This window comes from Marmota marmota, unplaced genomic scaffold (genome assembly GCF_001458135.2).
Source record: "Marmota marmota marmota unplaced genomic scaffold, marMar, whole genome shotgun sequence".
Classification (NCBI taxonomy): domain Eukaryota; kingdom Metazoa; phylum Chordata; class Mammalia; order Rodentia; family Sciuridae; genus Marmota; species Marmota marmota.
Genome location: NW_025999891.1, coordinates 4177058 through 4203739, shown reverse-complemented (window position 1 = coordinate 4203739; position 26682 = coordinate 4177058). Strand labels below are relative to the sequence as shown.

At 41.6% G+C, this 26682-nt stretch overlaps 1 protein-coding gene across 6 annotated transcripts in view; it reads right to left on the bottom strand.

Annotated features, from left to right (window-relative positions):
* The window catches only part of Phf12 (PHD finger protein 12), a 44391-nt gene extending 17709 nt beyond the window's left edge, over positions 1-26682 (bottom strand). For 2 of the 6 annotated variants that reach the window (XM_048793865.1, XM_015501084.2), the window contains exons 1-4: positions 26553-26682; positions 25724-25905; positions 3267-3339; positions 323-716 (exon numbers count right to left, since the gene is read on the bottom strand). In XM_048793865.1, coding sequence (XP_048649822.1) covers positions 323-716; positions 3267-3339; positions 25724-25905; positions 26553-26618 — 715 coding nt within the window. In that variant the 5' untranslated portion in view covers positions 26619-26682. Of the gene's footprint in view, positions 1-322; positions 717-3266; positions 3340-4244; positions 4301-5818; positions 5872-8700; positions 8706-25723; positions 25906-26552 lie in introns of those variants that run through there. The other 4 variants (XM_015501081.2, XM_015501083.2, XM_048793864.1 and 1 more) reach the window with 4 other exon arrangements.

Below are 26682 nucleotides of genomic sequence, written 5' to 3'. Positions count from 1 at the left end.
TGCCTCTTGAGTCGCTTGGATTACAGGAGTGTGCCACCAGGCCCAGCTTATATTTTTAATTTTGCACCACATGAAAGTAGCATCAATTTGGAAAAAAAAATATAAGATACTGAGAAGGGGCAGGAAAGGAGTTTGGAGACTCAAAAAAAATGGAATATTGAATAAGCACTGTACTAGCTAAAAACCTTCAAAGATCTCTCCAGGCATAACAAGGAATAGGAATGTGAGACAGTGGCTACACAGGCAACACTGCTCTTTGATGGATGATAATCCTTTGGGGAAGCTGGGGTAGGGGAGGAGATATGATGATGGTGTGGCTAACCTGGTAGTGCAGTGGTACAAGTCAGTTCATTGGGCAACTGAAATTGGGTGGGGTTCCGCTCCATGGCGGCAGCAATAAGCAGCTCAAAAGGCCGCCTCAGCTGGGGCTGCACATAGTCCGGCTCTGCTGCTACTGGCTCCTCGTCCACATCAATGATGTCCTCATCAACGTCGTTCTGCTCAGAGGTGGGAGTCTCTGTGCTGGCGCTGGATGTGGGGGTGCCAGGCCGGCTGGCTCTCCTTTCCAGAATCCGGGCATGGGCAATGGCCTTGAGTTCAGTTTTGCTAGCTGATCTGTCCAACAAGTCAGTGTCACTGCTGGGTGATGTAGTCCGTTTGCCAGTTTTGTCCACCAGTCCATTGACATGGCCCAGCTCCTTTTTCTGCTCTCGTTTCTGTGCAAATGAATAGGTGGGCCCATCATGAAAAGTACCACAAAATAGAAAGAGATGCGTGTACAATGTCCTGCTAGATCATTAATGAAAATCACAAAGTCCCTTACATATCACAGAATCATTCACCTTGGGACTTGGTCTGTTAAAGTTGACACACTAAATTGAACTAAACTAAAGCTGAGAAAACTATTGCAGTGGGGAAATCACCAAAAAGTATTGGAAAATTAGAAACAATTACACAAATTACACATCATTAACTATAACTCATCATGATACATATCATGTGTATACAAAGTACAGGTTCAAAAGGCTAAAAAATTAACACAATGAGAATAAATTTAATAAGAATAACAGTGAAAATCAACAAGAGCATTGTAGTCTGCTTTGGAGCATCCTGACTTTCTGATGACTTTTAAAACTTTGCTAAAATAGAGAAAATGTTCCAAAGCAAAGGTAAAACAGGCCAGTAGAGTTCCCCTTTCAGGGAGGCCGGGTGCTGGCACATAAGATAATTAACTACAAGGCAGAGCTGATAGCGTGTGGAGGTCAATCATGGTGTCCAAGAAAGATGGCTTCCAGTGTTTCAACTTTAACTAGAACTCTGAAAGTGACATTTCTTAGAAGATGGAGAAATGGAAAAAGCTTAAGTGTACTCAGTAGGACTGGATGACTGATAATACATTTTCCTCTAGGATTCCAAATAGACTGGCCAAGGGAAGGTTTAACACTGGTCTCCGGTCAGAAGATCTGGGATCTTGTCCCAGTTCTGCCACCGATTCCCTCTGACCTTGGGTGACTCAGGCTGGTGGGCAGAAATTTCTCTACCTACAAAGCGAGATGAGTAAAACTTTATTCTCTTTTTCTGGGAAAAATGGTAGAGACAAAGAAGGTCACATATTTGAAAGGGATGGCTCTGAGCTGGGGAAAGATCTAGCTTCCACTAGGAATCATGATAGGACCTAAACATCAGAGGCCCAGAGGATATTTCATTTTAATCGACTTCATTATAAATACAGGAGCCCCAAACAGAGTGATGATGGTGAAAAAGGCAGATTTGTACCAGTAAACAAAGAGGTCCATGTGAAAGCAGGTCGGAGTGGCAACTAGGAGAAGCACCCTATTTTGAAAAAAGCTTACTATAATTCCCAGCAAGTAGCCCTGCTTCTAAAAAAAAAGAAAAAAAAAAAACTGATAAAAGACACAACAACAGAGCTTTAAAATGAGATAGAATTTGGTTCAAATATTGGCTCTGTCAATTCCTTTGAGTCCATGGGAAAAGTTATTCTACATTTCTCAGTCTCAGTTTCTTCCTTTCTAAAATAGAGATCTACTACTAGCATCCTTAGATGGCTGCACAGATTAAATGAAATAAAAGTAAATAGCAAAACACCTAGCATATGATAGGTACCGATATAATGTTAGTTCCTTTTCTCAATCCTCATTTTCTGGCTTTACCTCTTCTGTTTCGTTCCTCCCAACCCTTTCAGGTCCAGCTTCTTTGCATGGCAAGTTCCTGAAAGGCCTTCTGGCTGGCAGGTATCTCCAACTGGCCTAGTTCTAAACTAATTGAGGATGCACAGGAAAGGATGTTGGAAGCAGCCTGGTTTATGGACTTTAAAAATTAAACTATAGCTGTGGTTAGGTGACTGACTTGGCTTGGGCTTCCTTTTTAATAGGAACTCTTGTGCACACACTGAAAAAAGATCAGCCTGTTTATCTTCTTTTTAAAGGCCCCAAACTGTTACAGACATAAACCACAATCTGTGAATCATCTCCTCATCCTGTTTCTGCAATCAAGGAAGTCATTCTCCATTGTGACATCATATTCAGGGGCCAGGAAAAGGTGGTGATGTCACAACAAAGGAAAATTGCTGGGTGTATAATTAGTGTGCAGGAGGGCAAGGGTTGGCTAACAACTTACAAATTCTAATCCACAGCCTGTAATCTGAAGATTGGGTCAGTCATAATCTGAGTGGAAACACTTCTACTTCCTTTTTTGACAAGTGAGAATTTAACTCTTATACCTAACAAAAATTCTCAAAGCAGGAAATAATGAACCATGTTCCTAAAGCCAGTACTGAATTATCAAAGCCAGGGGAAGGGTAGGTGAAGAGAAAAATGGGTTCAAAATCCTCTCCCCAATACACCTGGCCAAGTCTCTGGAAACCAGTGACTTATTTGCCTTAGGTAAGAAGAAAAACCCCTTTTCCATCAAACTGGAGAAGTGGCCTTTCCTCTGCTGTTTCCCAGCTATGGCTGCCACATTCAGGCCATTTACAGGAGGTCGGTAAGATCAGACTACTCCTGTCACCAGTAACTAAATGTAGCTCAGTAAATTAACACACTTCTGCCCATTTTAGCAACCATGTTTGGATTTTTAGGCCCTACTAGATTCCAAACAGTCACCATGGGGTGAGTAGGGTGATTTCAGGACTGAGAAGAAACACGAAGGGATGAAAATGCCTTCAGGGTCAGGCAATCTTAGCTCCAGAGTATCAGTGCTCTAGATCTGGCATTGTGAGCAAAGCCTTCAGGAAGCAGCATTATTACCTTTCGGCGAACAGTGCACCGGTGACACATCCACTCCCCGGGAGGCAACATCTCTTCACTCAGTGGAGGGTTACTGTGAGGAAAAGACAAGGGCAAGACTAAGTAACTAACCCTTTGATGCAGCAGGAAAAAGCCTAGGTAGGCCTGGCACAAGCTGCATGTTCCTAAACTCCTATTTTGGCCCGTCCTTCAGAACTGAGATCTCTTATCCTTCAAAATGCTTACTCAGCATCATTCATAATCAGTTGATCAATGAATATTCCTTCTCAAGCTTAAAGAAGCCAAATCCAGCTCTATTAACACTGAACTTGTGGGAAAAGAAATAAAGAACTAGTTTGGAGCCTGAAGAATCATTCTCAAACTCTGCACAATGCCAATAAAATCACCAAGAGGTCTTCCACAGTTTTTAAAGTCTTTCAGTCTAAGCCTAAGCTCTTCCACTTGCTGTTCAAAGTCCCCTGCCACATAGCCCCATTCCATCTTCCTTGGCCAACATCAGCTACCCTCCCTCCTGATTAAACTGAAAACTTGCTATTTCTTCCTTTGGAATACCCTTCCTTTAGGAAAGCTATGCCTGTCAAAACTCTCTCTCTCTCTCTTTTTTTTTTTTTTTTTTGCCATCCTTTAAGGCCTGCCTCAATCAACCTGTGGTGGATTCAAAATGGCTGCAAATTTTTGTTGCGCCTCCCATTCAGAGGTAGTTCATTTCCCATCTGTACAATTGGGCTTGTTTTGTGATTTGCTTTGATCAACAGAATGCAGCAGAGATGACGTGGTATAACTTCCAAGCCTGAGCTTTATAAGATCTGCAGATTCCACTTTTATGTGCTTGGAATGTTCCGTCTCAGAGCCCTGCTGTCATGCTGGGAGAAGCCACAAGGAGGATACTTGAGGTGCTCCAATGAACAGCTTCAGGTGAACTCCAAGTCAACAGGCAGTACCAGATACTGCTATGTGAATGTGTCATCTTGGACATACCAGCTCAATCTGTCCTCCAAACAACTGCAGTGTCTGCCAGCAACATGTGGAACAGAAAACCATCCAGCTGATCCCAGTCAACCTTCAGAATTGTGAAAGATAATAGCTAGTTTCTGTTTCAAGCCACTGAGTTTTGGGGTAGTTTGTTATGCAGTAATAGATAACCAGACACAGTTCTCTCTCCATGAGCTCTTTCCAGATTATATATGTAACTTGTATCTCTTTCTGCATGGTTTAGTTGTCATTTTTTGGCACTTGTATTTTGCTTTCTGTCATAGTTCTCTTATTTATTTTTTGCTGCCTTATTTTTTGGTTTCCATACCAACCTTTCCCCAATGCCAAGGATTGAACCCCAGGGCCCTTTGCCTGTTAGGTAAGTGCTCTGTCACTGAGCTAAATCCCCAAACACTCTTAATTTATTTATTACTATTTTTTCAACTACAGAGACCAAGACAATGATTGCATCTCCTCCCTCTTTGTATTTCTGTAATAAGGAGGTTGTATATGCAGGAGATACAAAGTCAAGACTGAATCAAAATGAGCTGTGTAGGGCTGGGCCTCACAGATCCTCGAGGTCACTGATTTCCATTAAGGTACACCAAAAGCCATGAGACTATTAAATCCTTGAGAGTCACATTTCTACTGCTTATAACAGTGGTTCTCTCTCTCTCTTTTTCTGGAGGACTGAGCACTGAGGTGCAGCCTCAGATCCCCTCTGTTTTGATACTGGGGATTGAATCCAGGGGCTCTTTACCACCAATATGTAATTTTTATTTTGAGAAAGAGTCTCGCTAAATTGCCAAGGCTGGTCTTGAACTTTTGATCTTCCTGCCTCAAGCCTCCCAAGTCACTGAGATTATAGGCATGCACCACTGTGCCTAGCCAACAACAGTGGTTCTCAAAGTATGGTTCCCATTCAGCAGCAACACAGCATCCAGGAATTTATTAGGAATGCAAATTCTGACGCCATTTCAGATCTACTGAATCAAAATTTCTAGGATGGGGCTTAGCCATTGATGTTTAACAAGACCTCAAAGTGATTCTGTTGAACATCAAAGCCTAAAAACCACTCTGCACAGAATAAGGTTACATTTATGCTTGTTTAAGAAATTTCTACCTTTTACTCTTGGAGTCACCTTCTTAGAATGGTAGGAAAATTTTTCTTCAAAGAATGTAACAAATAGTAAAAACAACAAATCCCCCAATTCACGTAATTTTAAAAAAACTTTTTATTTTTTATTTTTTAAGTGGACACAATATATTTATTTTACATTTATGTGGTGGTGAGGATCGAACTCAGTGCCTCAAGCATGCTAGGCGAGCACTCTACCACTGAGCCACAACCCCAGCCCAATTCATGTAGTTTTACAATGCTAAAGGACTCAGCTTTAAAGGATTTAAAGGGCTTTTTTACGGTTTCTACTTAAAACAGCACTTTGGCCTGGCAAATTTCCCTAGCTCTTGCCATGTTTCCCTAGAGCCCTAAGCATAAATGCAGATGCTCACCAAACCTTCACAGTTCATTGCTTCCCTTCCTCCCTGTTTCCTTAATAGAATCCCAGGAGGATGCTTACCAGGAAGCAGAAAACTGGAGACATAGTGGTCTGTTGGGACAGGTCTTCAAGCCCTAGAAACCACAGGTGAATGTCACATAAAGTCTTCCCTGGTTCTCTTCAATGTATTTCTACAATAGGCCATATCCAAACTAATGAAATGCATGCATGTCATTTGCAAAGGCCTACAGACTCTGCTATGCTTCAGCAGCTGTCATATTAAAATTAACCCTGAAGGCTGTCACTTCTGATTCTGTTTTTCATCATTTCTTTTCATCTTCCCGCTGGCATTGTACCAAGATATCCTACATCAAATATGGAAAGCACAGAAGGGCAAGACAAAGTGATCTGGGCTTAGATCTTTCACCAAGATGTGAATGGTCTCCCAGCTACCCTTCATGCTTCCCTCAATTTCTTCCCAACCTTGCTGACAGAATGATTTATCTAAAACACAATTCAGATCACATCACTCCCCTGATGAAAAAACCCTTCAAAGGCACCCTTCCATCCATTGCAAAATAAAGTTCAAGCTCCTTAGTATTGTGGATTCTGTCTCTTCTGCAGCTCCATCAGTCAGCTGGATCCCTAAACACTGCCTATGCTGTTTCTCACCTGTCTCAGCTCATTTCAGTGCCATGGCCCACAATCACACAGACCTTCCCCTTAATTCCACATTTAAACATTGTCTTTTGTGGTGTGTGTGTGTGTTGCAAAAAGAATCCTGGGCATCATTCATGCTAGGGAAGTGCTCTATCACTGAACTATATCTCCAGTCTTCCAATCCCAAACATTTTTAATTTGGGGGCTGGGGCTCAAATCTAGAGAGCTCACTTAGCATGTGCGAGACCCTGGGTTTGACCCTCAGCACCACATAAAAATAAAGAAATAAAATAAAGGTATCGTGTCCAACTACAACTAAAAAATTAAATATTTAAAAACATTTTTTTTAAAAAAAAATTTAAATTGTTTCTTTTGTTGCAATGCTGGGGATCAAGCCTTGGAACTTCTGCAAGCCAGGCAAGTGCTGTAACACTAAACTACATTCCTAGCCTCCCACCTTTTAAGTACTAAGGATTGAACCCAGGGGTGCTTAACTACTGAGCCACATCCCCAGACTTTTGAGAGAATTTTTTTTTTTTAATATTTATTTTTTAGTTCTTGGCGGACACAACATCTTTGTTTGTATGTGGTGCTGAGGATCGAACCCGGGCCGCAGGCATGCCAGGCGAGCGCGGTACCACTTGAGCCACACCCCCAGACTTTTAAAAATATTTTATTTAGAGTCAGGGTCTTGCTGAGTTGCCGAGTGTCTTGTAAAATTGCTGAGGCTGGCTTTGAACTTGCGATCCTCCCACCTGTCTCTTGAGCTGAGATTACAGGCGTGGGCTACTGTGCCTAGCTCATTTTTGATACTCTCTCCTTCTCAAAATAGGGGTTTAATGCTTAAAATTTTTCTTTAAAGTAGCTCTTTGTAGGTTTTTAAAGTATCAGTTTTAGAGATACTAGGTTTAAGAACACACATTTCCCAGAATTTTCTACACTATGGCCACAGGCTTCTTTTGTTAGATTGCCTTAAAGTAAGGGACAGGAGCTATGAGTTTAAGGAGTGGTCCAAGAAAGTCCAGGTGTTGTCTCCAGGATAAGCACAGAACATCTAGAAGAGTGAGGCCATCATTTCATTACTTGCTTAGATTTGCTGCTTTCTTAGATTCAGAGTAGCCTTTTGAAACAACAAATTTGATAGCCAGGTGCATGCCTATAATCTTAGCAACTCAGGAGGCTGAGGCAAGAGTATCCCAAGTTTGAGGTCAGGCTGGGCAACTCAGGAAGACCCTGTCTCAAATAAAATAAAAAAAAGAATGAGAAGAAAAAAATACAAAACTGAAAAGGGGGTACACCTTGAGAGAAGGCAGTGATATCTAAGAGGATGGACAGGGAAGGAAGGTCTATATTTCTAGGAAATTATCATATGCACAGCTGGAACATAGGCACTGTCACCATAAACCTTTCTTATAATTGTATTTTCTCTCTATTCTAAGCAATTCCTTTTAAGCTTTTTAGAAGGCAGCTTTCAAATCAAATTTCTAGAGGAAAAGAATTTATGAAATGGCTCCAGAAAAGATAGACTGCCTCTGGGAGAGCTCAGGAACCAGTTCCAAAAGAGGTTATTTGCTCCCTATCAGGAAATTTCCAGGGAGAAAGGTGATTGATTCTGCATCCTTGTGGTATCCATGAAGTCGGTTTTAAGGACTTTCCCACCTCAGCTGTCCATCTGGTAATGCTGAGCTTCTTTTACCACTTTCAGCTGCTCACCAGTAAAATCCATGAAAACTCTATGGTGAGACAATGCTGCCTATAAAGATACCAATATGCTTCCTTATCACTAAAGCCTAGAAATAGCAGAATGAGAACTTCATCTACTATATTACAGTTCACAAGTAGTTCAACAGATGCTGTTATTTGATCCTAACTACCATATTAGGAGATAATTAATTCTAATTCTCATCATACAGGTGAGAAGACTGACTTATTTAAACTCATGGAGCCAGTTAAGCAGCAGAACTAAAATCCAAATCAAAGTTTCCTGGCTCTTAATACTCTTGAAACCAAAAGCTATTTTTTTAAATTTATTTTTTATTTTTAGGCAAACACAATATCTTTATTTTGTTTCTATGTGGTGCTGAGAATCAAACCCAGTGCCTCACGCATGCTAGGCGAGCACACTACCACTTGAGCCACATCCCCAGCCCCCAAAGGCTATTTTTTAAAAAGACTTTTAGTAGTTCTCTTATTTCTGGGGAACCCAGTAGGGTACCTTCCTTAACTTAAGGGCCAAACATTTCTTTCAACATCAGTCAATATTTACTGAATTTTCACTGTTCACTAACCATTGAGCTAGGTACCACACTGGAGGATGAATACAAAGCAAAACTAATGATTAGTTTTTTATATTTTATTTAGAGACAGGGCCTCACCAAATTGCCTAACCCTAACCAAAAAAAAAAAAAAAAAGTGGGGGGCTGAAAAATGTAGCTCAATGTAGAATATCCCTGGGTTCAAGTCCTGGCACTGGTAAGACAATTAATTAAAAAGACAGGCTGTGCAATTAAGGATTCAGGAGGAAACCACAGTTTCAGAAGCAGATTTATTTCTGCTTCTTGACAAACTACCTGATAACGTTTCTTGAAATGGGAACATTCATCCTGGGAATAAATGTTTAAGTCTAAATAGAGTAGGACAGTGTTTGAACCTTTAGCCTCCTTCTCAGAACTGTTCACATCATAGGAATGTAAACCCTGGAACAGTGTATTCTGTACCCCAGCTGGCTTGTCTTGGAAAACAAGTAGCTCTTTAGTGAACAGGGCAAGAACCTCTATTTTCTGGCTTCAAAACAATATGGCATGCAATACTGTGAGACAGGTAGAGAAGAATGTTCTCTGAGGACTGAGCTCTAGCAGAACATCTTCTCTGTCATGCTTAAGTTTCCTTCCAGATGATCTGTTAAAAACCTTTGGCCTTGGGCTGGGTTGGTGGCTTAGTGGCAGAGCGCTTGCCTTGCACATGTGACGCACTGGGTTCGATCCTCAGCACCACATAAAAATAAATAAACAAAATAAAGATATTGTGTCCACGTATAGCTAAAAATATATTAAAACAAACAAACAAAAAAACCTCTGGCCTTAAACAAGAACAAAGGCATTTGCAGGTAAATGATTGGTGTCGGAGAAGATAATGCTAAGTGAAGTTAGCCAATCCCAAAAAAACAAATGCTAAATGTTTTCTCTGATATAAGGAGGCTGACTCATAGTGGGGTAGGGAGGGAGAGCATGGGAGGATTAGATGAATTTTAGATAGGGACGAGGGGTGGGAGGGAAAGGGAATGGGCAGGGGATTAGCAAGGATGGTGGAATGTATTTGACATCATTATACAAAGTATGAAGACTTGAATTGGGTGTCAACATATTTTATATTCAAACAAAAATATAAAAAATTGTGGTATATATGTGTATTGAGAATTGTAATGCAGGGGCTGGGGTTGTGGCTCAATGGTAGAGCGCTCACCTGGCGTGTGCGAGGCCCTGGGTTCGGCCCTCAATACCACATAAAAATTAAAAAAAAAAAAAAAGGTATTGTATCCATCTGCAACTAAAAAATTAATATATATATAAAAAAAGGAATTGTTAAAAAAAAAAAAAAAAAAAAAACGGGCTGGGGATGTGGCTCAAGCGGTAGCGCGCTCGCCTGGCATGAGTGCGGCCTGGGTTTGATCCTCAGCACCACATACAAACAAAGATGTTGTGTCCGCCGAAAACTATTAAAATTCATTCATTCTCTCTCTCTCTTTAAAAAAAAAAAAAAAACAAAGTACATGTATAAAGGCATGAATTGGCGTGAACATACTTTATATACAGAGATATGGAAAATTGGTCTATGTGTAATAAGAATTTGAATGCATTCCACTGCTGTCATGTATTAAAAAAATAAAATCAATAAAAGATTAAAAACAAAACAAAACTTCTGGCCTGCAATTTCTGGCCCAAAACAACTGTTCACTGCTTTCCAACTCACTACTTTAACTATTACCTGAACTTAAAAACACTCTGTTATAAAATAGCTTATAAATGGGGCTGGGGTTGCAGCTCAGCGGTAGAGCACTTGCCTAGCATGTGTGAGGCCTTGGGTTCGCTCCTCAGCACCACATATGAATAAATAAATAAAACAAAGATATTGTGTCCAAGTACAACTAAAAAATAAATTTGAAAAAAAAATAGCTTATAATAATGCTTTGAATCTTCAGATTGTATGCACAACTGAAAGATATGCTTCTCAGAGTTTGGTGTGGCTCTCTCTGAGGCAGGGAGAAGGCTTACCAACTGTTAAAAACAGTATTTATATACAACCTAATTGGAAAGCTGGTCAAGAACATTAATTTTCCAAAAATTAAAATTTCCTTGGGCTTGGGTTGTGGCTTAGTGGTAGAGGCTTACCTAGCATGTGCAAGGCCCTGGGTTCGATCCCCTGCACCACATAAAAATAAAGAGATAAAATAAAGGTAATGTGTCCAACTAAAAAAAAAAAAAAAATCCTAAAGCTAGCCTCTACAGTATGACTGCAACATATCCAGACTCCCATAAACAAATCCAAATAGCTCATTCCTACTACTGATGAAGGAGTCTAGATGGATGTATTCTGGAGTCCTAAGGAGAAAACCATACACACACCCCAAATCTCCCCATAATGCCTGCACTGACAAACCTCTCTGTGTCAAAGATTCAAAGCCCAGAGCCAGATGATCCCAACTCACAGCCAAAGGATGTAGTCCAGTTTTAATTTAGAATGCCTCTTTCATTCACTAATGAGGCTGCAACTCACCACTGCAAGTGGAAGATGTTAGTAGTTGTCATTGTTCTTGGCTTTCTAATTAAGAAGATCTATTTCAAGACCTATAAGCAGAGTGGCTGTATCTAACCTCACTTATCCCCCTCGCCTATTAATACATGTGAACCTGCATGATATTAACATTTACTTCAGATTTAGTCACCACCAGTGGGACCTGTTGCTCCATAGCACCGTGTTAATTACCTACCAGTGCAAACAGTTTTTCTATATGGAACTGGGAGAAGGGGGAGGGGAAATAAGAGAACAAAGAGAGGAGGGGAAAGGTGGAGGGAGACCACAAAGCATAACGACTGCCTTTTATTTCAGAGACCTGTGTGTGTGTGTATGTGTTACAACATTCAGAGAAAATGGTGTTAAGCTCTGGACCTTCTTTTTCTTTTTTTTATATGTGAGGTTACTGTAGTGTGGTTTTCAACTGTCCATACATCTAAGTGATAGAGGCATCACAAAACCTGAGCCAACAGTAACCTGAGAGACATGAAAATCTCACTTAACCAAATTAAAAGTGTTAGTGTATATCTTAGGACAAAAGAAAACAAGACAAGAGGATAAAAAATATTTATGAAAGAACACTCCATTTTTCCTTCCTGGACAAAATATTCAATTTAATACAAATACTTAACAAGAACACTATACAAACAACATGTCTGTACACAATATACCAAGAGCCTTCCACTCAGATTCTTTTATAAAAGAGGTCAGTCACATGAACTGGTAGGGGTCCCTCCTGTCAGAATCCATCATTCTCCAGGAATCAGAAGCTCTCTACCCATTTATGGCATTTTCAGCTGAAATATCAGACTAAGAGAGTTTTGACTGCCCCCATCATTATCTATATGTCCCTTGTCTTCTTTTGGTGGGAGGGAGTGTTCTGCAAGCAAACAATAGCACTGAGCAGTTTTGATTTTTAATTTCACAGTTCACAGGTCTCATCCATCCATCTAAGGTCCACTATCATATAAAAATCCTGCAATTATATTTAGCAGAATTCTGTAATTCAAAATTTTGTACAGCAAAAGATAATATATACTCTTCTCAGACTGGCCCTGCTGCCCTCAGCCAGTTCAGAAAATGTACTAGTAGTAGCCAAAATGGTGACTGAATGTGATTGTTGACAGGACCACAATAATGTCTCAGCCTCCTGGCAGCCATCTTGATCTATGCAGGGACCTACGAGCCTTTTAAAAAATTATGGTGGTGCACACCTGAAATCCCAGGTTCTTGGGAGGCTGAGGCAGGAAGATTGCAAATTTGAGACCAGCCTGGGTAGTTTAGCAAGAGCAAGAGCCTGTCTCAAAACAAAATAAAATTTGAAGAAAAGGGAAAAGCACTGGGGGTACATAGTTCAGTGGTAGCATGCCCCTGGTTTCAAAAAAAGAAAAAGAAAAAGAAAGGAAAAAAAACTCCACAGGACTTTCTTTCTGTGAACTAAAAAAATGTTCTAATAAAAGCTTAAGACATATTAGGTATAGTTTAATTAAATTTTTTTTTCTCTTTTGTACTGGGAATTGAACACAGGGATGTTTAATCACCAAGCCACATCCCCAGCCCTTTTTATTTTTTACTTTGAGACAGGGTCTTCTTCAGTTGTGTAGGGCTCACTAAGTTGCTTAAGCTGGCTTTGAACTTGTGCTCCTCCTGCTTTAGCTTCCCAAATCACTGGAATTACAGGGGTGTGCTATTGTGCCCAACATTTTTTCCACATTTTAAATTGGTCCACTATGGTTGTACATTTGGTGAGATTTTTTATTACTTATTTGTTCATGCACACAACATAATAATATAATTTGGCCAATGTTAATTCTCTAGCACTTCTCTCTTCCTCCCCTTCTTCCACTCCCTGATGATTAAAAAAAATTTTAATTTAAATTAGAAGCCATAGCAATGTAGCAAATTTAACGATTTATGCTTTGAAGAAACAGAAGGAACATAATTTAATGAAATTCAAATGTCAGTAGAAACAGCAAGCGTTCTCTGGACACTTGGGTAGGTCTCAGCTTTTATCTTCAAGTATGGTCTACCTTTCAAAGGCAAAGAAGATGGCCTTACTGAAGGATGTCGGAGAAATGAAAGCGGAAAGTTCATGGGGTGCCTAAACCTTAATCTGTTACCCTCCTTTATTCTAGCTACTGACTCAAATACAGCTAATACCACAAAGTACATAAAAAATACAAGGACTGCTAGTTTTTCATGCAAAGCCTCAGTGGCAATGTTAACAAGGAAACCAATGAAGTGCCAGGCCACTACAAATGCCCCATTGAGAAACCTAGCTAGTTGCGTCACTTCCACAGGCATACAATTCTTTCAAACTAGCTGGCTGTGCCCCCAAGTTTTATTGCCTTGTATTTTGAACTGACTTGTAATATCCTCTCAGCAAAGAGCACCTGAAGAAGAGTGCTAAAAGTTAGTTCAGGGAAAAGAGGGAGGGTAGAGCACCAGCAACCATACTGGATGTTTTCCTCCGCTACCTTTTCCACAAGCTGGGCCCAGTGCCACAGGGCCTGCTGTATCAGTGGCCTGGCTTGGCTACTCTTGTAATCCTGACTTCTCTGAAAAAAAGTTGGGCTGCATGCAAACATTTTTTAAATGGGGCTTCATTCCATCATTTCATGATAAATGCTGGAACCTAATGGTTTTGGAAAAGGGTCAACATTTTGACCTCAACAGTCATTTCCTCCCCCACCCCCGCCGCCCCGTGTCCCCAGCATAGTATTAGGGATTGAATTTAGGAGTGCTCTACTACTGGGCTATCCCCAGCCCCTTTTAAAAATTTTTTTGAGACAGGGTCTTGCTAAATTGCTCAGGCTGGTCTTGAACTTGCACACCTCTTGCTTCAGGCTCCCCAACAGCAGGGACTACAGCAGTGCATCAGGGTAAATAATCATTTTCTAATACTACTACCAGGGAATGTTCCATTGAAAGGAAGAATTGACAACTGCAACTGTGTATTCCATACACGACTCAGAGCTATGGAAAACTGCTTACTGTTCAGTTGATAGTGATGTATCAAGAAAAAGGAAATAGCCAGGACATATTTTTTTTTGTAAACACACCTCAAGAATCTGAGCCAACAGGGCTTGGTGGTACACGCCTATAATCGGCTGGGAGGCTGAGGCAGGAGGATTGCAAGTTCAAAGCCAGCCTCAGCAATGGTGAGACACTAAGAAACTCAGTGAGACCCTGTCTCTAAATAAAATACAAAATAGGGCTGGGGATATGGCTCAGTGTAGAGAGCCCCTGAGTTCAATCCCTGGTACCCCCCCCCAAAAAAAGGAATCTGAGTCAGTTTACAGTGATTGGACTTAAAATTTTATAAAGGCTTGGAAAACTAAGAACACTAAAAATGTCCATACTTAAAAATGCAACTAAGGGGCTGGGGGTATAGTTTAGTGATAGAATGTTTGTCTAGTGTGCATAATGCCCTGTGCTCAAGCCTTAGCACTGAATAAAAAAAAAAAAAAAAGGAAGAAAAAAGAAAGCCAATAAAAATAAATAAATAAAGAACTCAGCTAAATCCAGAGAACAAGTTTTTATTTAAGACACAGTTGCTTTTTCCTAAAGAGGGATTTCTGCTTAATTTACTTCCAATGACAGGGTCATAAAAAAGGTAAGGAAAGAGAATAATATTACTTGGTTCACAAAGCACAGGACTTGCTCCCTCCCTCCTTTTACCATTACCCTCTCCCTCCCATCCCCCAATTTTTCTCAAACCCCAGCCCCCCAAACACACAGGACTGAAGTAATCTCCTGGGCTTGCTATCACAAACCATGCTGTCATGACCTGAGCTTCCATAGCCTTTCACTTATACCCCCAGTGACCTATTTAGCAGTTTAATATACTTCTCAGAGATAGACAACCATGATTTTTCCCTTTGATCCACTTTTCTCTAGGATGACCCTTAAGCAAAGAATGATCATCCTAAAGGTCTACATAGGTGTACACAAATGTTAACGATTGAGGGAAGCCCTTTAAGAAATGCAGGAGGCATACAAGCTTTGGACATGAGTCATTTGCTGTTAAACTGCAGACTCTTCTTAACATACAGCTTACTTCAACACCAACAAACCACAGCCTAGAAAGATGTCGGATATCACAAAATTAGGTGTTTCCTTTAGTATGACAGTTTGCTAAGTCAGAATGGCTATGGCAGGCAAAACCATGACAACCACAAAAGAGGGATAAAGCAAACAATGTTTATCAAAAAGTCAAAATTAGTGACAAAATTCTCTCTATACTTAAGCTGATGCTCTTTCAGGTTAGGGACAGTGGTGCATACCTATAATCTCAGCTATTCATGAGGCTGAGGCAGAAGGATTGCATTTCAAGGTCAGTCTCCACAACTTCAGCAAGATCCTGCCTTAGGCTGGGGTTATAGCAGGGCTAAAGCACCCTTGGGTTCAATCCCCAGCACCAAGAAAAAAGATGATGCTCTTTCAAAAAATGGCAAGCAATGGGGGGGCTGGGGTTGTGGCTCAGTGGTAGAGTGCCTGACTAGCACGTGTAAGGCACTGGGTTTAATTCTCAGCACCACATACAAATAAATAATAATAATTTTTAAAAAGATCCATCGACAACTAAAAAAATTTTATAAAAAATGGCAAGCAAGATCAAGGGAAGTTAAACATAGTCAATCTATTCAGATACATTTTGATGAAATTAATGGAGTATAATTTTCAGTGTTATCCAACCAACAATTGATGATTTTCAATTGAAAAAGTTCACCATATAGTTTATCACTAATCTTTCCAAAGCTTTGTTAAAACTGATAATCAGGGGGCTGGGATTGTGGCTCAGCGGTAGAGTACCTGCGTAGTACGGGCGGGACCCGGGTTCGGGTTCAATCCTCAGCACCACATAAAAATAAAGGCATTGTGTTGTGTTCATCTAAACCTAAAAAAAATAAATATTAAAAAAAAAAAAAAACAAAAAACCCCGATAATCAGCAGAACTCTAGCTGATGGTTCACTGAATGTGGGAATTTTAAAGCTTCTAGCTCATCACAGAAGCCGAAGGGGTGGTAGAAAGAAAAGAGTAGATCTGTGTTGCCTAATTTCATAATGCAGAGACTTATTTAGATTCACTCAAAGTTCTGTGCAATGCATTAGCTTCTCTGCACATATATAGACAAGAGAAAAATAACATTCAATATCTCTCAACTGGGCCTGTAATACCAACTACTCAAGAGACTGAGGCAGGAGAATAACAAGATCAAAGCCAGTCTGGATAACCTGAGCAAGATCCTGTCTCAAAAAATTGAAAACACAGGGTTGGGGATGCAGATCAGTGGTAGAACACTTACCTAGCATTCATGAGGTCTTGTGTTTAATTCACAGTACTGAAAAACAAACAAAACCCCCAAACTATCCCTCCCTGGGTCATGTTGAATAAAAACCTGCAAGTGTACTTGTGTTGCCACAAACAGGGTTCCACTTGGAACTCAAGATTGCTAGTAATTCTGAGGTTCCTTCACCTCTGCCTGGCATGGAGCTAAAATTATGTCTTTATGCTGTGGTTAAAAGTCAAACCTCAAGAAGAGTCCTCTATTGCTCTCTCAAGCTTATTTCAAAAAGAGTTTCATGCAGAGCCCAGATCAGTGGGAAAGATGACACTAGGTTCTGGCATGGAGTGTCTCCCAATCCTGCTCTTACTCTTAAGTGTTTTTTGTTCTGTCAAAATTGGGAAAATTTCCTGGGAGATATCCTGTATAACTTATCAGGAAATAGGAGAAGGGCAAAAATTAAACAACAAAGTGATTAACATATAGGAAAGCAAATGTAATTGGGGGAAACAATGATCACCTTGTGTGTGTGTATTAAATGAAGACATCACCCCCTTGGAATAACCCAGATATCGTTTCCATCCCCTAATCAATGTTTTTCTTTGCATGTCTCTCATTTGTAATACTACTTGGTATTATACAGCAGTGAGAAGAGGGAAAGGGCTTTTAAGCAGTTTTAGTGAGCATCTGTTCAGAGCAATGATAGTAAAAGGGAAAGACAAATGGCTCTGAATGAACAAATCAAAGTTTTCATTACTGGGCTTGGAATATAGCTCAGTGCTTAGCATGAACTAAACCCTGAGTTCGATCCCCAGCACTACAAAGAGAGAGAAAAAAATGTTTTTCATTACTTAGAAAATTTCACCAGCTGGGTGTGGTGGCAAATGCCTGTAATCCCAGGAGGCTGAGGCAGGAGGACTGCCAAGTTTGAGGCCAGTCTAGGCAGCTTAGTGAGACCCTTTCTCAAAACAAAAAGGTCTGGGTTATAGCTCAGTGATAAAGTGCCCCAGGGTTCAATACTCAGAACCACCAAGAGAAAAAAGAAATGAAAATCTTCACTTATCTACAAGATACATCAGAAATTTGCTTATTGTGAATTCAACAATTGCTCCAGGTAGTGGTCAAGTTCCTTCCAGTCAATGGGTCAAAATCAAATCTTTTCTTTCATTAATAAATTTTGTAGCCTTCAGTTTTGCTTTCTATACAAAATATGCTAAAACCTCATCTTTGTTCTCATTTGCTGAGACCTAGATTTACAAATACCTTAGGCTTGGGCTGAGGTTGTAGCTCAGTGTTAGAGCACTTGCCTAGCACATGTGAGGGTTTGATACTCAGCACCACATAAAAATAAATAAAATAAAGGTATTGTGTCCACCTACAATGAAAGAAAGAAAGAAAGAAAGGACTTAAAAATAAATAAATAAATAAATACCTTAGGCTTAAAGGATGAGGATTTTGGTATCTGGAAACCTGCAGGCAGGAAAAGGAGTCACCCTCTCATTCTTCTTAACTGCTCTCAAGTCATGGGAAAAGCAATCAGCTAGTGACCTGTGCATGCGTCCTGGGCATAGTGTCAAATCTGCAGTAGCAAAGTGCCTTTCTGAAATTTGGTCTAGGACTTGTACTGAATACAATGTCCTCCTCTTTCAGGAAACTGGCAAGGAGACTGTCCTACTCCTGTCCTGTGTCTCTTGGGAGACTAGCATTATGCAGAGGTGCTCTTATAAGTGTCACTCATTGAATGGCAATGCAGCTAATCATGTTGTACTCCCTAGGGCCTTGAACTTAAAGAAGAAGCCAAGAGGAGGGGGAAACAGACTTTTTCCCCCCCTTAATTTTCTGGTGACTTAAAACTCTGACACCTTAAAACGAGAATACATTTCCAGGAGCCTGTGCCACACTAATTTAGCAAGGGGCCATCAGAAGTCCAAAGAGACTCTTCTGTCACGGCAGCCTTGTTAACCACAAACTCAAGGAATTGTATATGTGCTGGGGATTGGTCAAGCAAGTTTAGAGATAGATTTCTTACTCATAATCAAAAGAACACAACATTCAACTTCATCTATTTCTCTATTACTGTCATATGTAGGAGAAAAACTGTACCCATTTTTGTTAAGAAGGAAGACACCTGCATTTCTAGGTAGCAAAAATCCTGTCTGGAGCATTAAAGCAAACTATTACTTTTTATGAGCTATATAAAACCTTCAGGCAAATATTCTCTGTACTCTTGTCTCCCTATTTACTACTATCTAGGCTTACACAAAGACACATAAACAGGTGAGCATGCTGCAGTGTACAAACAACTTTTTGATCTTGTTAACTGGGTTCCAAAGACAGCATATTAATTGCTCTGAAGGTATTTCTACCCCAAGCTGTTACCAATCAAACAAAGGCAATTAAATCTTTCTTCCTGGGCTGGGGATATAGAGTACCTGTCTATCATGGGCAAGATCCTGGATTTGATTCCCCAGCACTGCCAAAACAAAACAAAAAACTTCCTAAAATAAGGCCAAGTATGAGAAGTGCCTAAACAGAAATTTTCTATTGTGGCTGGTGAGTCTGGGTGGGCACCCTGCCCAAAGGCAGGTGTGTTTTTTTTTTTTAATTGTTTCCTCTAGGGTAACTTTCAGCCTTAGACTTTTTTGCTAGGAAGTTACCCAGAGAAGTTGAAATACCAACATATAAAGCTACACTGTAAGGTTCTCTTTCACTTCAAGATGGTGAACCATCTTGACTAGATTTCACAGAAGAAACTTTTTACATCACTTCATGCCCACTAGGATGGCTTTAATCAAGACATAATAACAAGTGTTATCAAGGATGTGGAGAAACTGGAACCCTCACTCATTGCTAATGGGGAAATAAAATGATGCAGCCATATTGGACAACAACCTGGCAGCTCCTCCCAAAGGCTAAACATAAGAATTACCAAAGGACCCAGTAATTGCATCTATAAGTGCACATCTAAAAAGAAAGGAAAACAAAATATCCACAAAAACTTGCATCCAAATGTTCACAGCACCATTATTCACAACGGCAAAAAGCAGAAACAACTCAACTGTCTACCACCTGATGAACGGATAAACAAAATTAGTACATTCATACAACAGAATATTGTTCAGCCATGAAAACAAGTTGAAGTACTGGTAAATGCAACAGGATGAACGTTGAAAAGGTTTACTGAAGCAGGAAACCTGTAATTCTAGTGACTCAGGAGGCTGAGGCAGGAGGATTAAAAGTTCAGACCAACCTCAGCAACTTAGCAAGACCCTTTCAAAATAAAAAATAAAAAGGGCTAGGGATGTGACTCAGTAATTAAGTGACTCTGGGTTCAATCCTAGGTACCAAAAAAGGAAAAGAAAAGGTTTACTGAGTCCCTTTGAGTAATCTGATATATTACTTGTACTTTCGCTTAGAGGTTAACAAATATCAAAATACAGTGAGTTTCTTCCAACACATAGTAATGACTACTTGAATCTCCTTTCAGTTCAAACTAGACAATTGTACATTCCTGATGCAGCTTTAAAAAAATATTCCTGGAAGAATACTTGACCAAGAATTTATAACAGACTATTAAGAATCTGACCTCCAGATTCAAAATAAGGCAGTAAACCTTGCACATTCATGTCTATAAAAAACACCTAATTTACAAAGGCCCCAAATTGTCCTAATATATTAGTGGAGCCCATTTATAAAGTACTTTGAGAGCCTTAAGGAGTAGTGGGAAATTGATAAATCATAACTGCGTCCTACCTTTTAAGGAGTATGGCAATTAATTTTGGAATAGGTCTAAAATGAAAAATTCCAACGGTACCATTAAGTATTTTCTTTAATCTACACAGAAACCTTCACCTTTTAGGAGTATTATCTCCTTTTCCATTTTTAAAAAAAAATTTTTTTCAGTTGTTGATGGACCTTTGATTATTTATTAATTTATATGTGGTTCTGTGAATCGAACCCAGTGCCTCACATATGCTAGGCAAGCACCCTACCATTGAGCCACAACTTCAGCCCCTCCTTTTCCATATTTTAATATCTCTGATATTTCCTCTCTCAACCTAAGCCATTTGGGCCACAAACACACCAAATACTTTTTGTTTGTTTGTTTGTTTATTCATTCATTCATTCATTCATTTATTTGGAGTTGGGGGCCTTAATGTGTTGCCCTGGCTGGCCTAGAACTCCTGGGCCCAAGTGATCCTTTTTCTTTTCTTTTCTTTTTTTTTTAAGTGATCCTTTTTCCTAAGGCTTCAAGCTCTCACCACTGTGCCTTGCTCTGTTTGTTGTTTTTTTTTCCCCCTGCAGTGGTGGGAATTAAACCCAGGACTAGGACTGCATGTTATTCTTACAGAAAATGCAAAAAAAAAGAAGAAACAAAATAAACATAAAATCAAACTAGCACCTGACATAGTAGTGCACACCTAAAGTCCTAGAGACTTGGGAGACTGAGGCAGGAGGATCACAAGTTCAAAGCCAGCCTTAACTTAGCAAGGTCCTAAGCAACTAAGTGAGATCCTGTCTCAAAATAAAAAATAAAAAGGGTTGGGTTAAACACCTCTGGATTCAATCCCTGGTACCAAATAAATAAAAAAAATAAATAAAAACAAAAACCTAAACCAATCAGGTTGTGTATTGTGGAATCATTTAACTACTGATGGGGCAGAGTAAGGGGAGGAGAGGGAATTCAGACATAGTAACCTCTATTCTTCAGCATCAGGTTTCTAAGAATTTACTGTGCTAAAAACAACAGATTCATAAGACAACGTTAAAATAAAAGTATTTTGATTTATTGTTTACCTGATATTAGTCTAATGAGGAGTTAAACAACAAAAATCACAGAAAACCCACTCCTTAAGAAATTCAAACAACAAAGATTTTTATTCTAGAGTCTGTGAGTGAAACCTTTGTTATGACTCACTGAAAATTAAATATGCAAAACTCCAATCTGAGCTTAGTTTTGCCTGTGCAGAGACCTTTTTACTCTCATTCTTCGAAAACCTCATTTTGGATCTTGCTGCCAACACCAGAGAGAGGAAAGCCGGCCAACAATTCCAAATATAACATGCGGAGGCAAATGCTACAGAAATCTGTCTGACGGGAAGGGACCATGTTGAGGTCTGCAGAGGTAGGTGCACTTCTCAATCCAACCATTTTGGTCCCTGTCTGGAGCAAAATGCCATGAGAAAGCAATGCGAGGAAATCAGCCAATTTCTAGTCAGCCTCATTACTGATGCCTTATGGTATTCACTCTATTAGTGATAACAATTTTTCCGTTTCTCACACAGAAAGATGGGTCAGCAACAACTAAACCACCACCAATTATTACACTATTTAACAGATTTTTAAGGATCAGTCCCTGAAAATCTGAATTTTCAGAAAGCTCAACTTATAGCATGATTATTATGACAAAGATCAGTTTCACCAGGGAACACTTAAAAACATATCTCTTTCCAGTTCTCTAGGGGCAAGCTTAGTAACCCCTATTATCACTCTGAATAATTGATAAACCAGTTAAACTTGGATAAAATGATTACACTATCACTTAAACAAAGACCTCTGCTTCTCAATTTTAATTCTTCAGTGAGGTCATGGTACTACTGAGCACAGAATAATTCATTCCCTAGCCCAGATAATCATTACAGAAAACCCCGAAATATGGCTTCCCATCTAATTGGGAAGAGATGAGGTTTCCTCATAACAACACTGTGGTCCCTGAAAAAAGACAGGGCAATGAAAATAGCTTATTTGACTAGTCATTTCCTTCAGTAATTTATCTTAGAAAAATCCCCATGAGTCAAGAGGATTATAGAGTTCAAAGCCAGCCTCAGCAACTTAGCAAGTCCATGAGTTAAACCCCCAGTACCCCCCCAAAAAACCCAAAAACCAAAAAAACACGGTTATGGCTAATGTCACTAAGACTAGAGGTAGTTTGCCAAGAAATCCCTTCTACAACATTTTTTGGGGGGTGGGGTGGGGATTGAAATCAGGGGCATTCAACCACTGAACCACATCCCCAGCCCTATTTTGTATGTTATTTAGAGACAGGGTCTCACTCAGTTGCTTACCGCCTTGCTTTTTGCTGAGTCTGGCTTTGAACTCTCTCGATCCTCCTGTCTCAGCCTCCTGAGCCACTGGGATTACAGATGGTGCCACTGTGCCAGGCCACTTCTACAACATTTTATTAAATCCTGTTCACTGTGAAGCAGACTGGTTAAGAGACACTAGAGACTTTAGAAAGGACTTATATCACAGAACTTTTAAAGGAGAAAGCAGCACTGCAATTGTCACCTACAGCATTTGTCAAATTCCAGCTTCTCTCTTATGCATTCTGTATATGATGGAAATTTTCACTACTTATCTAAATAATCCAGTCTTAGTTCAAAAGGAAAGCAAGAGAAAATATAGTCATGTAGCCTAATCTCATGCCCGTATGGTACAAGTAAGCAATGAATAGGACAAATTAATGAAAACATACTCAGGGATCAAAATTTTTCAGAAATATTAATTGCCTGACCTCACCAGGCTGGTTGAATTGGTTAATGAAGTATTTTACTTTTGTGTGAGTGAGGGTTAGGAGGCAGGAAAGTGGGATAAGTCTTACTTATCAAATGATTCATGCAGGAAATTCCTATTTAAAAAAAGATTTCCTAGGGCTAGGGATATAGCTCAGTTGGTAGAGTGCCTGACTTACATGCACAAGGCCTTGGATTCAATCCCCAGTACCACAAAAGATTTCCTGCCTTTTCACGAATGATTAGAAAGTTATGTGATTTAGATAATAACTCAGCTAAGTCAACAGTACATTTAGTAGTGGCATCTTCAAAAAGAAATTGAAAATGTGAAGCAACCCTATCTCATTTAGTACAATTCTCAAATCTCTGATTACCAGGTCCCATTCACGGTCTCAAAAAAGAAAAAAAAAAAAGTATTCAATGAAATGCACAGCCTGGACAAATGGGACTCTCACCATCAGTTAGAAGTTCCTCCCTCTCTCTCCTTTCTCTCCTTCCAGCTAAAGCAGAAACTGTTGCTTATTACAATTTGACAAGTTTTAGACCACATCTAATTAAGAGATTCAGAGGTTAGGTTTCAGAGTTTAAAAGCCCAATCTCAGACAAAATAACACTTTCTTTATGCTTCAGGTTTCTATTAAATAATTTCAGCATTGTCAAACAAATAAGACTTACACCACTTCATCCCAGGGGTAAAAAATTAGCCCACACTTTAAACCAAGAAGTCTAGCCAGGTGACTACTTGGGAGGTTGAGGCAGGAGGCACCCAAATTTGAGGTCCATGTGGGCAACTTCCAAAGACCCTGTCTCAAAAAACAACAAAAAGCAAAACAACAACAACAACAAAACCCTCCCATGTCTAGAGGATGTAGTTCAGCCCTTGTCTAGCATGTGTGAGGCCCTGGATTCAAATCCCTAGAACTGGGGGAGGAGGGGAGAGGGAAGTCTACAACCCCCAGTCCAAGCACACATATCAAACCTCCACAAAAAATTGTAAGCATTACAATATATTCAGATACAACTCTCTCCTGTGTTCAAGAGCAGCAAAAGAAACTTCAGAGGAATTTTCTCCAAGTGGATTACACTTCAGAGGAAGGAAAAGCTAAAAAAAAATCACAGGTCCTTACAGCTGGTCTTAGTCACTTTATAATAAAAATTTAAAGGCCAGCAGCAAAGCTTCATCCAGGATAATCATTTTTGGCTGTGTAACATTACAAATTAAGATGGGGTGCCCTTCTAGGCAAAAGTATCTTGGGAATGGTAATGGGAGCCTCCCACATAACTTCTGACCACAGACTTAGTATCAGTCATCTGTCTAATAAGTGTTCCAAAACCTGTAATTAGTACAAATAAAGGAGGCACTATTTCACAAACCCAGAGAAGGAATGTAAATGCAACAATGGACAGACCTTAAGAGAAATCCCTCCCGACTTGTTAACAGTGAGCTAAAAAGGCAACATCAAAAACAAAACAAAAAAAAAACCCAGGGGTGGTAAAAAAAATAGCCCTCTCTCCTTCATGCTTTCTCCAGCCTGCCTCCTTTCAGAGGCCTGCCTCAGTCAACTGTTGCTGAACAGAACAAGATACAATCTGGGTTCGCTGGGCGGATGGGGGATTTGTGTAGAGGACAGAGGTGATTTCTGCAGGCAGAAGATGGAGTTTAAACTCTTCTTTGCCGGATTTTCTATGCTGAGCTGCAGAGGAGGATCAAGCAGCGGGCAATCAACCCAGGTCCCTCCCTCTCTCTTCGGTCTCTCCCCTCCCTTCGCGTTCAGAAAGGCGGGCGGGGAAAGGGTGGGGGGAGAGCAAGGCTTTCCAGTTCTCGCTTCTTAAAAATGCCTTTCCGGAGTCACCGCACACAATCCTACCCCGGCAGCAAAGAATTTTGCGGCGAAGGGTTCGCCGATCCGGAGCAGAGAAGTGAAATCGGCGCCCAAGGGCAATTTTAATTGTCTAACCCGGCTCGATTTCCTAAGAGGCGGCAGCGCGGGGAGGGAAAAGGGAGGAGGAAGGCAGCTCTGAGAGGCAACAGGGGGCAAGCCGAGGCAGAGAAAGGGACCAAAGCGGAGAGATCCCAGTCCCAGTCCCCAAGGAGCTTCTGCAGAAAGGACTCCAGGGCTGTCCCCACCTTTCGTCGGAAAACGTTTGCAAATCATATATGCAGCCAAAATGGCGCTGAGAATAAAAATATAATTTAAAGGCAGGTCGCCATATTGTAAACAGAGAGGCAAAGAACAGGAGAACTAGAGACACCCTCCATGATTTCCTCCACAGCCGCAAGCACCGGGTCGCCGAGGTCTGGACCAGGGTGGCTGGACAGGCGAGGGCTCCGCGCACCCACCCCGAGGAGATCCCGGCCCCGCAGGAGCCCTGAAGGTGGCGGGCGCGCGAGCAGCCGAGCTGCACTGAGCCGGGAGCTCCTCCCCTTCCTCCCCCGCCACCGCCGGCCGTATTCGGCCCGCTCGGTCTCGACTCCCCAGAGACTTCCAATCTCAGATGAGGCTTGCCTCATTCTTCCCAACACCCACCCCTGGGTCCGGACCCACCGCTGCCGGTTCCTGCAAAACGGCCAGTTCGCGGCAGCACACGGGGGCGGGGAGGCGCTCGCCCCAGCGGCTGCAGAGTCAGCTAGCGGCTACAAGCGCCCGTTATTTCAGCAGGCAGGGGCAGGCCAGGTGAAGGAATGTGTCGAGGAGGGTCAGCCAAGGGGCTCCAAAGGGGTCCCCAGACCTTACCAGCACTGGAGGTGGAAGGCAGCCGGGCAGTGGTCGCAGCACAGGAGATCTCCACCTTCCTTGCAGCTATCGCAGCTGTCGTGGTTGGTGGCCCTGCCGCTTCTTCGGGGCTCCTTCTCCGGCTTCCGACTCCGCTTTTCTGCCTCGTCCGACTTGGGGGGAGCCAGCAGAGCTTGGATTTGCTGCACACACATACAAACAGCGTGTGTGCATACTCGGAGTTCCCGGGCAGTCCGTCGCCCCCCCGGCGCGGCTTCTCCGTCACCCACCCCTCTCCCCCCTTTTGTCCTTCTTCCTCCCATCCAGGCTGCTCCCAGAACCTCTCAGCCCCCGGAACCAGGGGGAGCCCACCCTAACTGCGTTCCTGCCGCACAACAACGAGAAGAGCTTCTTCCAAATGGGGAGGATCAGGGTAGGGGGATGGGGAGAGGGTGCGCGGTTCCCTTCTCGCCACTTCCTTGTATGGACAGTGGGGGACTCCAAAGCCCAGCTCCGGAGAGGCCCGAAGCCCGGTACCCGGACGTGTTGGGGGAAGCACAAAGGGGCCGACAAGAAGGGGGTGGGGAGGCCCGCCGGGGCAACGAGATGGAGTGGGCTGGAACTCGGGAGAGCAAAATCGAGGGCGGCGGGTAGGTGAAACTGCTGCAAACGTCCTCGGAGACTGAGCTCAAGCCCCCAAATTGCAAAGATGGGAGAGAGACTGGGCGAGGAAGAAACCCCCCCCTCCCCCGGTGCTCTAGTGCTTTGAGCTTAGGGTCGGCTTTGTGGGGCGGAGGGCGGAGGTTCCCTCCCGACGCTGGGGGAAGGGGATGAGGAGGGCCACTCTTACCTCCATCAGCCCCCCCGACGTATCCAAGTCGTACACGATCGTCTTGGTCTCCATTTTCTCCCACATTCATCCAACTCCCGGGCTGGGTGCTCTCTCCTCCGGCCCCCCCAACCCCGGGGGGAGGGGGGAT